Source organism: Centropristis striata, chromosome 16, assembly GCF_030273125.1.
Source record: "Centropristis striata isolate RG_2023a ecotype Rhode Island chromosome 16, C.striata_1.0, whole genome shotgun sequence".
In the NCBI taxonomy this organism is placed as follows: domain Eukaryota; kingdom Metazoa; phylum Chordata; class Actinopteri; order Perciformes; family Serranidae; genus Centropristis; species Centropristis striata.
The window spans coordinates 6,528,809-6,544,219 of record NC_081532.1 but is presented as its reverse complement, the minus strand read 5'-3'; the positions used below and the strand labels follow the sequence as shown (position 1 = coordinate 6,544,219).

The 15,411-nt window shown below is 42.0% G+C and overlaps 1 protein-coding gene across 3 annotated transcripts in view; it reads right to left on the bottom strand.

Moving 5' to 3' along the window:
* Positions 1-15,411, bottom strand: part of msrab (methionine sulfoxide reductase Ab) — a 64,122-nt gene that overhangs the window by 31,158 nt on the left and 17,553 nt on the right. For all 3 annotated transcript variants that reach the window (XM_059353792.1, XM_059353793.1, XM_059353794.1), the window contains exons 2-4: positions 14,330-14,398; positions 14,060-14,179; positions 8,172-8,276 (exon numbers count right to left, since the gene is read on the bottom strand). In XM_059353792.1, coding sequence (XP_059209775.1) covers positions 8,172-8,276; positions 14,060-14,179; positions 14,330-14,398 — 294 coding nt within the window. The remainder of the gene's footprint in view (positions 1-8,171; positions 8,277-14,059; positions 14,180-14,329; positions 14,399-15,411) is intronic.

The following is a 15,411-nucleotide window of genomic DNA, read 5'->3' as shown; positions in this document are numbered from 1 at the left end:
CAGCGAGGATTATTTGGCAACTACAGTTATTTCTACTATTCTGTCAAAAAAAGTGCACCAGGAATAAAAAAAGAAGAAGTATAATGCCTGATAACTGCAGTCTTCCCTCTGTGAGTGTGTGTGTGTGTGTGTGTGTGTGTGTGTGCGCGTGATAGTACTCTGGGTTGTGCCGTGCCCCGCGGTCCCGTTACGACTGTGTGCGTGCCAGCAGAGCCCTCTCCTCCTCTCCCCTCTCAGCTGCTATTTTTGCCCTGTTCTTATGTAAGCCGCTCCTGACGCGCTGGAGACAGAGGCAGAGTACGGAGCTGGGATGGTGAGAGCATCCCCAGCGGACACACACACACACACACACACACACACACACATACACTAGCCTGCACGTGCAAAACACACACAAATAGATTATATATACTAAGGGGAGAGAGTATGTGACATATGCAAACATACAGAGCAAAACAGAAAGCGATGCTCTGCTGGCTGTCAGATGGCGACACTGCACATCCAGAGGAACCTTAAACCAACAGTTGGACTGTGTGTGTCTTGGAAATAGTAAATTGCATGTGTGTGCATACATGACTCTGACATGCACGCACTGCAAAAAAAGGGGTGTCTAACAACAAGATAAAATCACTCAATCTGAGGGAAGTTATCTTGCTGCATGGACAGATAATCTCACTTGAAAAGATTTCTTGAATTTGGATTGTTGCATCTAGAAATAAACATGTTAAAGGCTTGTAGAAGCTGATAATGTAATAAATTCCTGATAATGTAATAACCCCGATAATGTAATAAAAATCTGCACTTGAGTCCATTAAAAATGTAATAAAACCTGATAATGTAATAACTTCCCGATAATGTAATAAAGTGCATTTCCCAATAATGTAATACGCTTTTTTTTTTTTACCAATAATGTAATAAAGTATTACATTATTACATTATCAGGTTGTACAAGGCTTAAAAAAAAGAAATGAATTCTTAAAACAAGATGAATTATCTAACACTTCGAAATCTAAGTTATTTTATCTTGGTAAGAAGCAAATAATTTGCAGTGCGTGCACATGATGTAGGTTACTGTATGTGTTCTTAAAATCGACTCCATCTATTCCATCTCTTCTTAGCTCCCATTTTAGTTTCTCTGCTGGAGCAGTGCTCTCTAACATGATCACTTCATGGTTCTGGGCATGTTGTCAGAGCACTGTGACTCCGGCCCTTACGCTGTTTATTTTTAGCTGCATCTAAATCTAACAAGTAGAGCTTGTTTTACTGTTGTACTCAAATCAGTCCAGATGAGAGCACAACTTTAATAAATCATATTTATTGGAATCTGTGATTTTGTGAGTTAACCCTCTGGGGTCTGAGCCTATTTGCCCTTTATATACCACATAATATTTACTATACTCATGTTTGGTATTTGGTATTTTCTCAGCAACTTCAACATGATCTGACTATTATTTTTTCAGTTTAACCCACTTTATTAACACATTGAGCCCAAAAATACATTAAAAAAATCATGAAATCTGAAATAAAATTTTACTATTTATGACAATAAAAATCAAAAATATGCTCAATGAACTGTTTAAGACCTGAAAAATGTAAAACATAGGTTACAAATATGAACATATAAAGGTAAAATTCAAATATAATAAAACTATACATTAAAAATTACCATAAAACATGTTTATTTATAGGAACAGTGTTAGATGATTAGACCCCTTTTTTCCCATTTTTACAGAATGCCACGCCTGCCTCATCCCATCCTACTTTTACACTTAAATAAGTATATTTGTACTATCAAATTAAAACGATCATATCTTGTTACGGGGCTTTGAAAAAAGCCAAACACAAGCGTGATCATAGACCCCAGAGGGTTAAACGTTTGGCCATCAAGAAAAGATATAAAGTCATGGAAAGAAATGTATTAAACCACCCTTGTTTTCTTCAGTTTCTTGCTAATTTTAATACCCGGTACAACTAAAAGTACATTTGTTTGGACAAATATAATGACAACAACAAAAATACCTCAAAAGAGTTTAATTTAAGAGCTGATATCTAGACATTTCCATGGTTTTCTTGATAATTATTTTGGTTATTAGCAAGAAAACCCTGAAAAATGTCTAGATATCAGCTCTTAAATTAAACTCTCATGAGCTATTTTTGTTGTTATCATTATATTTGTCCAAACAAATGTACTTTTAGTTGTACCAGGCATTCAAATGAACAAGAAATTGAAGAAAACAATGGTCTAATACATCTTTCCATGACTGTAGTATTCAGGTGCATGTTTTTATTTATCATATAACAATTTCAAATTGAAGTAAACAGGAATATCTTCCAATAAACATCACAATAATTTGATTATTATAACTTCTTCAATTTTTTTTGGCCATTGTCAGTTTCACTTCCCTGCAGGCGAGTCAGAGACGGATCCTTTTTAGAGGCTTCACATCTTATTTCAGAGAAAAAAAGTCTTTTAATTACAGTTCATATGATTTCAACTCAATTTTCCAACACTCAACTGACAATTTGACAACCTGAAATTAGCGCTGCAAATATTTGGGCTCTGTGTGCATATCTGTGTTTGTGTGTGTGATTTGGTGACATTACTTATTATGCAGAACACTGATGCTGAGGTCCTCGTCTATAATCACAACTGCAGCTCAGGCTGAGGCTTTTTTTTGTTTTCTGAATTTGTAACCATCTTTGTTTTTTGCTCTCTTTCTTTCTTATCACTACCCGAACAATAATTTAATTCCTCCCATATTGTTTCAATTACATTCTTATCTGTGGGTATTTTATTTTTCATGCAAGGTGAACAAGCACGCGGAGAAAATACTGAGAATTTTGTCTAACTAAACTAAACTAAACTGACTTATAAAAAAGACTTATAAGTTCAACATAATCAAATGGACACACATAACTCAACCCCCACAGCGTGCACACACACACGTGCCGCAATCTCCATAAATTAGGACTGTCAGTGTGTGTGAGGGTGTAATATCTGACACCTGGTAATGAGAACGCCATTCTCAGCCAACCAGTGCAAAGGCAAAGGGTTTGTTTAGAAGTGTGGGGGTGGCAGAGGTTGCAGGTCAGGGGTGAAAGGTCAACTCCTGCGGGATTTGGCTTTAGATGACTGGGGCATCCCTAAATTGAGGGATGTGGTGACACGGGGGGACACGGGGGGACACAGGGGGGACCCCAACAGGGAATTGGCGTGTGTCGCTGCCAGCTGGGGTGACGATATTATATAAGGGAATATTCATGCTCATTTTAATTGTCAGAAAGTAACTGCCACCAGCATGACTTGGCAGATGGAAGACAGCTTGATTTATGTCTATTATGTGATGTGACCCCGTGTCTGTGTGTGTCTGATAAGCTATTTTTGTACTCTATATGATGAGCTATTTTTGTCCTCTATTCTGCCCTACAAAGTCTAACTCAGGGATGGGCAACTTAGATGCTGGAAGGGGCCACAATTTTTTATCAACACTACCACAGGGCCACATATAGGACCGTGCACTTAACCAGATATGATGAAACTGCAATTTTAAATATGTTTACAGTGCAGTAACATAACAGATTTCATGCTCAAATGCATGTATAACAGTATAAATAGGAATACAAAAGGTTTGAAGCAAGTAAAAAATTACCACTTACTGCGATTTATTTTTTATCGGTGCAAGAACAGCAGGCCAACATTAATTTTAAGTAAAGTAAGCGCTTTTAAGATTTCATGCTCAAATGCATGTAGTTGTACTGAGGGCCACTTCAAGTGAGGGTGCGGGCCGTATGCGGCCCCCGGGCCTCCAGTTGCCCATCCCTGGTCTAACTGCAGTAACTACGTCAAGAGTAAAACTGAGAAAAACTGCTTTAAAGTTTTTCAACATTTTTTAACAGGCTAGCAAAATAGGTTATAGGTAGGTAAGTGATATGACACTTACTTCTACATGAATTGATTTGGTAATTTTTATGCTCAGATTTGACATTAAAAGGTTCTAATAGTAATGCAAAAACAGAGTGCAGTAACTACAATGTTGTTGTCTTCTTTCAGCTTTTATATTTTGTTTTTTAGTGGATGAACATTTTAAAATTGGTTTTGTTATAAGTGTATTTATAAGTGTTTAACAACTCTATTCAAAGATTTGTGTATTTTAGACTTAATATTATGAAAAGTAATGTTATATTTTAGTCTTAGTATAATTTTATCTCACTTTTTTACTTGAGCACTATCTCGATAATAATTTCCTTATCAAAAAAACTTATAATTTCTATTATTCTTGTCTTCACTATTCAACACAATGAAGAAATAGAAGACTACACTGTATCAGACATTGTATCAGACTGGTTTTGAGTTGGATTTTGTAGTTACTGCAATATTTTATATCATTATTTCTCTGAAATAAAGCAAAATTGAAATCTTAAACTTTGTCCCAAGATAAAACAGACATCAAGGGGTTCATTTTTTTGACCAAAATTGTAGTTACTGCAGTTAGGCTTTGTAGGGCGGTGTATGATGAGCTATTTTTGTAGTTTGAAACACTATGAATGAACGACAAAACACAGCTGACAAAATAAAAAAAAGAGGCTCAGGTGGATAAAAATGGCCACGATAGCCGTTTTATGAATTGCACTCAGCTCTTTAAAAGAGCTGTAATATAACATACCTCTTCTCTACCGTGTGAATCCACGTCTACCTATAAGGGCGGGCGTGCGTGTACGTGCAGACGTTATCAAACGAGGACAGCCGCCTCGGCCATCTTAGTGTCTTAGCTGTGCATTTGTGTTTTTGTGTCTATCGCTGTTCACTGACGCAGCATCACCAGCCCACACCATAAATACTGCATGGCCTCAAAAAATAGAGAGGATGAAGGGAACGAGGCGAGAGGAAGGAAAGGAGGAGGAAAAGAGATGAGGAGGAAACAAAGAGGAGGAGGAAAAGCTTCGGTTGTTAAGAAGAAGGGCGGCGGAGGGAGGGGGGAGGGGGGGAAGGGATGGGAGAACGGGGAAATGGGGGGTGGGTGAGGAGCAGGGAGGAGAGAGTGACTAAGAGATAAAAGTGGAGTGAGTGGATGCGAGTGTGTTTGTGTGATGAGCGGATGGCCTCGGGGAGCGGTCGACTCACTGCGCTGCTCTGCGGATGTGCTGACGGGCTCCGGGCCGTTTGCTCACTCACTCGCCCCTCCGCTCTGCTCGCTGCAAAGAGGACAGGGGTGGGGGAGGTGGGGGGGGAGGGTGCAGGTGAGATGGGTGGGGGGGGGGGGGAGGGGGGGACAGGAGGAGAGTGGGAAACTGGGGAAGAATGTGGAAAACGGATGATGGAAAAGGTGGAAGAAAAAGCAGGCGGAAGAAATCCCAGAAAAAGGGGAAAAGGAGGAACAGAGGTGACTGCACGTTTGAATAGGTTAAACTGAGGAAAACGGCGGTAGTGTGGCTGAACAGAGGGATGAGTTGACAGGTAGGCAGTGAAGAAGTGGCCACATAAGATGCTCCCATCCTCCACTGGGACACAGGGAGAGAAACTGGGCCTGTAACAAGGAAGTATCCAATAAACCGACCTGACGTGCCATCGGTGCAGCTGTGTGCACCCTCTGCATGCACACTACGTGTGTGTGTGTGTGTGTGTTCTGCCTATTCGCATGTACGCACAAATGGAGTAAAGCTGTCTATGAGTAGGCATAATGAGCACTTGTGCATAATGTGAAGTGAACAGTATGCTCGCGTATGGAAATGTGTGCGCAATTGATCTGCAGTGTGTGAAAGAACAGCAAGATGTGTTTGCGTCTCACCAGTGATCATTCTAAATACATCAAATCAAACCCCCGCCATGAAACAGAGCCGCTGCTGCTGCTGCTGCCCTCTGACACGCGCACGTCACTCTGACTGCTGAGAGTTCGTCTGTGCTCCAGAGTTTCTGTGCACACGCGTGTGAAGGTATGTTACTGAAGAGTTGCAGACATAAGAAACTTATAATATGGGAGCGTGTTGAATGGGGGGTCTTTATGCAACATCCCAGGGAAGCCAGCAGATTGAGACTAGTGTTGCTGAATATGGAAAGAGGGCACACAGCAAAGGCTGCTGGGAGTTTCTGATTGGCTGCTAATGTTGCTATCCAGGCTGGGATTGGTGGAGCTGACGCAGCCCGACATCACGTTGTCGGGACTAAACCCTTTTGAACTGAGGCAAAGCAGAGAGGCACAGATCTCCAAACACATACACACACATACGTGCATACACACTTTCAGACACACACCCACACACACACGCATTAAAAGGAAGTATTGCATGCAACTGAATATGCATCTGTACATGATAGTTCCACATGCACTCCAACACAGAGTGTATATATAAAGCAGGATGGGCTCGTGTCAGGAGGAAACAGAATTCATTATGTTCCTGGGCTCGTCTCCATATATGATGATCTCTAGTGAATCCGCGCAGTTGAAAGGGAAAAGAGCGAACTTCCTTAATTTCTCCATTCTCTTTTAAGCCCGGCTCTAAGGTGGACAGAATAAATTGGAGCTTAAGCATGCGTGAAGGCACAGCCAGCGGGCCCCTCTCCACCACTCCACGCCACATTTGTCAAATCAGAGGAATTTCTGCTACACGTGAACCCAGAATCAGTGTAGAGAGGAACGGCAGGGATTCACATTTATGTCACGCACAAGGAGCAACAAAAAAAGTATTCTTGAGTTTGCCGTTATTTCGGAATATGTCTTAACTGTAACGCACAAAAAAAAGCAGACTTCATCGTCAATAAGCCGCACGCTATTAATAAAACATAAGATGAGACAAGGCGGTGAGTCAGGGGGAATGCATGACTACTCTCCGGCCTCGCTGCCTCGCCCCGTGGCGTGGCGGCTCCACTCTGCCGGTGCCTTTGCCCGTAGTGAGACGTGTCTCTGCCCGGAGCCACACAGAACGGGAGAATCTCCTCTGATCGGAATGATGCGGCTCTCGCATGAACCTCAACAGTTACTTCCGCCTCTGTCTCTTTTTTTTTTTTTTTTCTAGTTGAACAAGTGAAGTGGGACGTGAAGAACATACAGCTGATCTGTCAGCTTTCTGAGGTAGACGCACAAGCATGGCCGACATTTTAGTGTATTGAGGTCACATGGTGTATGAGAAAACAAGCATGTCAGATGCAGAAGAGATGACAGAGGTGATGTGGGCAACGTCACTGTGTGTGTGTGTGTGTGTGTGTGTGTGTGTGAGCCTGTTTTAAGGCTGAAGGTCGGGCCTATGAATCTTTGATCCATCTCTTCCCAACTTGTCATGCCCCTCCCTACATCCCATATGAGTGAGCAGAGTACCTCTTTGCCTGTCCTTTCTCCCGTCTCACACACACACACACACACGCACACACATACACACACACACACACACACACACACACACACACAGTGCCCTCGCGGTGCATTAATGTTCTTACATCACCTCCTCCAGTGAGCAGGGAAAACAAGAGAGCAAGAGATTGGAAGAGATGGAGAGATGGGTTATGGGGGATGGGGTTCTTGTCGCCGTCGGAGGTCGGGGGGTTGAGAGACGGGTGGGGAAAAGACGTGTGTCAGGAAAAAGGAGAGGCGGGGATTGTAATGCTAGGAAATTAAACATATTCGGCACCCTGTACAGAGCGTATAGTTTATGAATATGGATCAGTGAAAAAGTATTTGCAAGAAACAAAATGTTACACCATCACCAGTTTCCCATGATTTATAACTTCAGAATTGCCATTAAGGGATTAAATCCAGCCATGAAACACACTATGCACAATAAACATTTTTTTTACAAACATCTATGAGCCCAGAAAATACCAGATCTTGGAAAATCATTGCATCATTGCGTTGAAGTGAATGAGAAAAAGGCTGTTTTCAATTGGAGAGAGTGCACATGCTCTAACACAGAGAGGGCTTTTCTGCAGTTAGGGCTTGAACATGCACCACACTGGTGTGTCTCTCCATGGCTGGCTGGATCTCAGACACATTAACACTGTCTGGCATTGACTTACACCCTTGAGACCTCCCCCCATCACAACACACACGCAGGCACACGTCTGGGCATCATCCTTCTGCTCTAATACACCCCGTGACCCTCGGGACGGGTCTTATTTGAGGGCGACTTTTTGAGTTTTTGTGTGTGTGTGTGTGTGTGTGTGAGTGTATGTGTGTTGCTACCTTGTGTAGGATCGTGGTTCTCCCAAAAGTGTTTGAGGAGTTCCTCGAGGCTGATGTCTTTGGGGGAGAAGACCACCCTGACCACCTCAGTGTGACCAGTCAGACCTGAAGGAGGAGCACAAACTTGCATTAATCCAAAATAAATTGTGGAACATTTACGGTTATTGCTCCCTCATCCGTTTCTCTCCTCTCCCCTAAATGCAGCAAATTTTTTGATGCACCAAACACCACAATGTCTCACAATGTCTGCATGTTTGTCAAAACTGGAAAAATTGCACGCTTAAAATTGCAAAAGAGAGCTTATGAATAGCTCCTTCATGTCAGTGAGTGCATGTGCCACGGGTAGGAGACACTCAGGTTGTCTCCACATTTATGGCACAATAGGAGGGAATAAGAGAGTGATAAAAAGAGGTGCAGATAGAGGGAGAGGAGGCACAGTAAAGGTTAAGGCTTATGGTGAAAGTTGCCAAAAGCACACAGACACTCGCTCCTGTCTGCAGCTGCCAGGACCCCAAAGCTTCAACAAGCTGCCTGCAGGCATTCTCAAACTAGGAGAGGCTTTAGGTCTCACATGGAGGTGCATGTGCACACACACACACATGCACATATTCACAGTGGAAAAGGTGTACTCACACACCTCAACGCAAACATATTATTTTGCAAAATGTAAACACAGAAGTGTTAGCTTTGGATTGTATCAATAGCAGGCTTTCTCTGCCCTCACACATTACACAGACACGTGCACAGGTGTACACACGCACACACACACACACACACACACACACGCACACACACACCCACACACACACACACAAACAGATAAATGCATCAGGTGCATTGCAGACAATAGGAGAATGGCTGCCAAATTCATGCATCTGGCCTGAGACCCACTTCCTGTCTCTAAATGACACTTGGCATGCCCAGCAGATCTTTTTTTTGCCAAATGAACATGGACATCTTCACCTGTTTAAACAGTTGTTACCTAAAACCAAAAACAGGCACACTTTTCAGTGGATAGTAGCAATCTGTCATGAGTATCTGACAACAAAAAGCCATTGTTTGCTGGAGCTGTTTCCCCCCTTTTTAATAATAAAATGCCAATATATTAAAAAAAGACACAAACTGGCTCAAAGAATGTCCACATATAACAAATGAAGGTTAACACAAGTCAGGGTTCATAGACTTTTTCAGTGGTCAAATTCAAGCACTTCTCAAGGACTTTCAAGGTCCATTTTCAAGCTTTTCCAGTACCTTTCAACGGTTGTAAATGGCATGTTTTAGATGAGTACTTCGATACTAAAAGGGGTAATTTCACTTAACCATACCACCAGCAATGGTATTACACTTTTAACAACTAAAAGTAGTTTGCTAGTCTCATAAAACATACTGGTATGGGAAACTAGGGGCTAGGAGCAAAAGTAAGCTCACAAAAATCATCAACCAGCAGCTGGTGGAACTAAACACGACCCACAAATAGGCTACTTCAGGAGCCCTCACATCCACTAGGAATTAGAAAAACTCCCTTCAGTAAGAAGATACAGGGTAGAGCAACAAGGAACATCTCAGAAACGAGAAGATGCAGGCGGAGCGGTCTTCATTTCAGATAGGCTATAGGCTATTCAGTTTATTTATTTTTTTCCATTGAAAATGCGGTTATCTATAGTCAGACTGCAAAATAAATACAGTAAGAGTTTCAAGCATTTTACAAGCACAAAATCCAAGCACTTTTCAAACCTTAAAATTCAACATTAAAATTCAAGCATTTTTCAAAGATTTCAAGCACCAGGGGCGCTCCCGGTGGCACACCTGGTAGAGCGCATACCACAGAGGCCCAGTCCTCGTAAGCGGACGGCCCGGGTTCGAATCCGGCTCGGAGCCCTTTCCCGCATGTCTTCTCCTCTGTCTCGCCCTTTCACTCTCAATATCTCTCATGTCAATAAAGCTACAAAATGCTCCAAAAAATATCTTTAAAAAAAAAAAAAAGATTTCAAGCACCCATACGAACCCTGCAAATAAACAATAGTAAGAAGTGGAAGTTAGCACTGTTATCCATCAAAGTAATGCATGGATGTGAGACACGTGTGCTGTGGAGGTGTTACATTTGCAAAAACTAAAGAGGAGGCTGCAGGGTGGACATCAGCTGTAGGAAGGAGAGGCAAGAGGAAGCACATGTGCCAGTTTCTATAGCCAGAGGCCCAGGTGAGCTGTCAACCAATTGTCTCCTGAGCTTGGCAGGGACAGCCTTCACAGTCCTCAATGCACAAACTCTCACCATATGCATTCATTTTGCTGTGGCTGCAGACATCAGTGATCTGGGTTGTAGGCTAGGAGTCAGGGAGCAGGAGAGTCAACAGGAATGGTAGAAAGCAGAGAAAAATAGCTGTCAAGACCTGCTGGAAAAAATGAAAATTTAAAATGTACTATGATTTTTTGTGCTTGTCCAATCTGAAAGGGGTGAAAGGCTGAGAAGTGATGCCACTAGAGAGTCAATGTTTTGCTGGAGGACACTTCAGCAGGGTGAACAGCCTTTTGTGTGAGGATGGCTAAATCGCCATGACATCACAGTGCCCTTTTTTGTTTAATTGTTCTCTGCTGTTGGATAAAGTTAAACTTCATGAAGAGTATGCCCTCACCACAAAAGTGACACAACTCTGGCTCCTTGTTTCAACATTTAAAAAGACCTACAGGCATGGGAAAATGTCTGCCTTCTCTTCAATATACAGGATCGTCTCAATACATTAGAATATGATGTAAAAGTCCATTTCAAATATCCCCAACCAAGTATTGAGTCATATAGATGGACATATACTTTTCAGAGGGCAACATTTCCATATTAAACATACTTTTTAGAATTGGTCTTTTGTAATATTCATTCATCAATTTTAGGTCTTGTCAGATGTCAGCCATAATCATTATACTTAGAAGAAATTAAATAAATTAGACATGAAATGTTTTATTCTCTGTGTAATGGATCTATATAATGTGTTATTTCACCTTTTTGAATTGAATTACTGACATAAATAAACTTTTCTATGATATTCTAAGTTAGTGAGATGCACCTGTAATGGAACTACATGGGACTCAGCTTTTGATGCTCGAAGTGTCAAAAAACACACTTGAAAAACTCATCGGTGATTTGTCTTTCATGACCCGGTTACTCAAGATAATCCATAATCAAGATAATGCTGTTTTTTTAATGTTAAAACTCGACCTGAAAAGTAACTAAAGCTGTCAGCTAAATGTAGCCGAGTAAAAAGTAAAAAGTACAATATTTGCCTCTAAATGTAGTGTACTTAAGTACAGTACTTGAGTAAAAGTACTTTGTTACATTCCACCATTGCCCTTTAACCAATAGCTGTAGCTGAAACCAGAGCAGAGCACTCAAATTACCTGGGGGCCGCTGGAGGCAGTATCAAAATGACCAAAAAAGGCACAAAATTACAGCAAAAAAAAGACACAAAATTACAGCAAAAAATTACTTTAAAAAAGACACAATAACCCAAAAAAGACACAAAATGACAAAAAAAGACAAAAAAAGACACAAAATTACAAAAAAAAGACACAAAATTACAAAAAAAAGAAACAAAATGACTGAAAAAACCCTAAATTACTTTAAAAAGACACAAAATGACCAAAAAAGACACAAAATTACCCCAAAATTACCAAAAAATGACACAGAATTACCAAAAAAGACACAAAATTATTAAGAAAAGACACAAAATTATTAAAAAAGACACACAATTATTAAAAAAAAAGACAAAATTATTTAAAAAAAGACACAAAATTAAAAAAAAAAAAAAAAAGGAATTAAAAGGGACCTTCCACACACAACACAGTAAAGTACCATTCATATAAAACTCGCATTAAACTTTCATATCAAAGTGAGGGCCACAAAATATCACCACGAGGGCCGCAATTGGCCAGCGGGCCGCGAGATTGAGACCCATGTTTTAGAGCGACAACATGGGTTGTTTTGGAAGACGCCGACGACCTCAGCAACCTGTTTCGTCAGTTAGGTTTATTTGATTTAACCCCTGTAACACTGGAGAGCTGAAACACAAAAGCACTTATATCCTAACAGGACTCAGCTTCGTCCATGCCACTTATTCTTACTTATTCTTGTGTTGTTTCTTGACTTCATCCTTGCTTGTGTTGTATTTTCTCTCAAATGTACGTCTCTTTGGATGAAAGCGTCAGCTAAATGACACTGTAGATTGTATATTGTACACTATAAGAAATATTTGTAGAAATGACAGTATAAAACACTGTCAAAATGAGTGAGAAATAGGACGTAAAATTAAAAATTGCATATAACCGTAGTTGAAACTACAGTTTTACTGTAAAAATATAACATTTTCATGTAAAATTAATGGAGAAATACCATATTGTCACAAGGACACAATTAGCCTAAAAATAAAAGGATTTTTTTTAGTCTAAACTACAGTTTTTGCTGATATTTAGATTCAAATTTACTGCAGAAAACCCACTCCCTCAGGGTCTACGGGTAGGTTTCAGCATCAACTTTATTCTGTATTGCAAATGCCCTGTGAAATGGACTACAATTTGAATTAGTGGAGATAAAATATGCTGATTGCTAATAACATCTCCTGCTATCCATCTCTCAGCTGTCTGTCTCGTCTGTCGTCCCAAGACAAATTTGACTGCAGCTCCACCTCTCCCATCCCTGTCTGTCAGACCATCCACCTATCTATCCATCTTTCTCTCTGCCTGTCCTTCCATCCTTCCCTGGCTCTGCTGACAGTTCCATCAGCCCTTCTTTCTGTCCGTCTGTCTGTCCGTCCAGCTGTCTGTCCTGCCCTGGCTGTGTTGACAGCTCCTCGGTCTCATGCCGTCGCAGTGTTCTGCTCCGTCATGGCCACTGGAGCGACGCCTGCACTCTCTCAGCCGATGGACAGGCAACCATTCTCTCTCTCACACTCTTTGCCTCAAATTTTCTTTCCCCCTTTAAAAGTTTATTTCGCCCGTTTCCTTCACTTGCTGCAGCTCTCACTCTCTTTTCCTGTCATCTGTCTCCATCCTCCTCCATAGCTGACCATCTTGTTGCTGGCAGGAAGAGAGACTGGGAGAGGGAGACAGATAGGAAACATACACTCCCTTGAAGGGCTCTGCTCAGAAAGTCTGCCAGCCAAGCCCAAAGCGTCTTTTCCCCTCCTCTCTAGTCCCCCATGCTGCGCCTGCACCTAGACTTCATACTGGCCTGTAATGATGCGCCCTCAGAACTGGAGGAGCCCCAAAATAACAGCTCACGACTCCAAAAAAAAAAACGAAGAGAGGCGCACAGAATAAGACATCTTCATTTCAATTATGTATCGCCCCACATGAATCTATTTGAATCTCACAAAGACGAAAGGAAAACTAATACGGGTGAAGACAGGTAGCCAAACATTTTTAAAGGCTTTGATAGCAAATACATAGACATCAAGCTTGTATATCTCCAAGATCATGTTCGCCAAATCACAGTCTGAAGAAAAGAAGCCTGTTTATGGCGCTTCATACACAGTAACCTCTGTTGGCAAAAAACGCCGCAGTACAGCACAGTACAGAGCCCAATCCTTACAAGTAGGTCATGGGGGGGTGGGGACGGGGGGTGCAGCCCATCTGGAGCAGTGCATTCTGAGTAGTTGACTGCAGATGAAGGGAAGGCGGCGAGAGGATGAGAGCGCTGTACTTTAAACACCCTTTTCCACTCTGTATCTTTTTCTTTTCCCTTTGCATTTTTATTTTTTTGTTGCTCTCTTGAACCCTTCAGGGAGAAATGTCCTGCCAAGCCACTTCACCTCCTCTCAGGGAGGGAGCACCGTCAGGTAGCATGTATCAAAGTGTTGCATTGGTGAACAAATGCACACATGTGATGCAGAGTGTGTTACCTGAGCAGACCTCTTGGTAACTGGGGTTGGGGGTGAAGCCAGCGGCGTAGCCCACCTGAGTGGAGAAGACTCCTGGAAGACGCCAGAAGAGTCTCTCGGCTCCCCAGAAACAGCCCAAGCCTGGACATGAAGACACACAGTGTTAGTGCTTCTGTGCTGCCATATCAACCACACATTTTATCAGAATGTGTCAATAACCACAAACTGGGAACAGGGGATTCCATATTGGGTTAACTCTGATTACACAAATGTGTGATTGTGCCGTCTCACCAAACATGATGGTTTCCATGCCTTCTGGAAACGGCTCCACAGTGGGATTCCCATTGACTGCATGCTTGTCTGTAAAGAAAAACAGCATGCAAATGTGAAATCAAATCATAACACTGTGTCGCAAACAAGCACAAATTACAGTATCTGTGTAAAGGGGCCCATTAGCGGCCTCAACTAGGCCTCGTAGGTCTGCGCTTGGTTACAGTCTGACCCGGGCCAGCGGATCAGAGCCAGAGGCTTCTGTGCTGGAAGACATTTAAGAGATTACACGGCTTTGACCGCCATTCTATCCCTGCTGTCCTCTCCTCAATACCCACAATTAAACACTATTAAGCACTTATTTCGTGATCTCTCTCTTGCTCTACTATATGCCTTTGAATGTGAGTGTATTAAGTGCTAAGTTTGGCACCATTGGGTGCCCACAAAGCGAACCAGTGATGACACTTCAGGGGCACGCGCCTGCATAACCTCCCGAGCAGGGGAGGACCTCGGAAGTAGACCCAGTGCCGTCCTAATCTCTCCATGTTAAAAATACCCAATAAGTAAAACAAACTGGAGTGCTGAGAGGTGGCAGGGGGGTGGCACTCTACTGCCAACTGTGCTGCATGGAATTAGAGCGCTAAAAAGGAAGTGTGTGTGTGTGTGTGTGTGTGTGTGTGTGTGTAGCCCACAGATGTGTGAGGAGGATTAGGGTTTAAGAAGACTGAGGTGACTTAGCGTGCAAATCTCCACTAAGCAAGGCTGGTTTGTACTGCAACCACTAATATTAGTCTAGAGATAAACAGGCCACAGGGTACAGGGTATAAGAGCTTAGGCACATACCAATAATGGACGCTTGCTCTAAGTTCAATGTGTGATTGCTCCCTGGTCGCTCAGAGACGTGATGTGTGACATTGACCTGAATACAAACAATCTCTAATCTGATAGAGCCACAACAGTTCATTTCCTAGATAGGCCTGGGATGATCTCTAACTGTGACAACAGATCATAAACCAGTTACCTGCAGGTTATTTCAGACCGAGTGTTAACTGTAGAGGACACAAGCATTGATAAGAATCAGCCTGGGCCTTAAAGAAACAGTC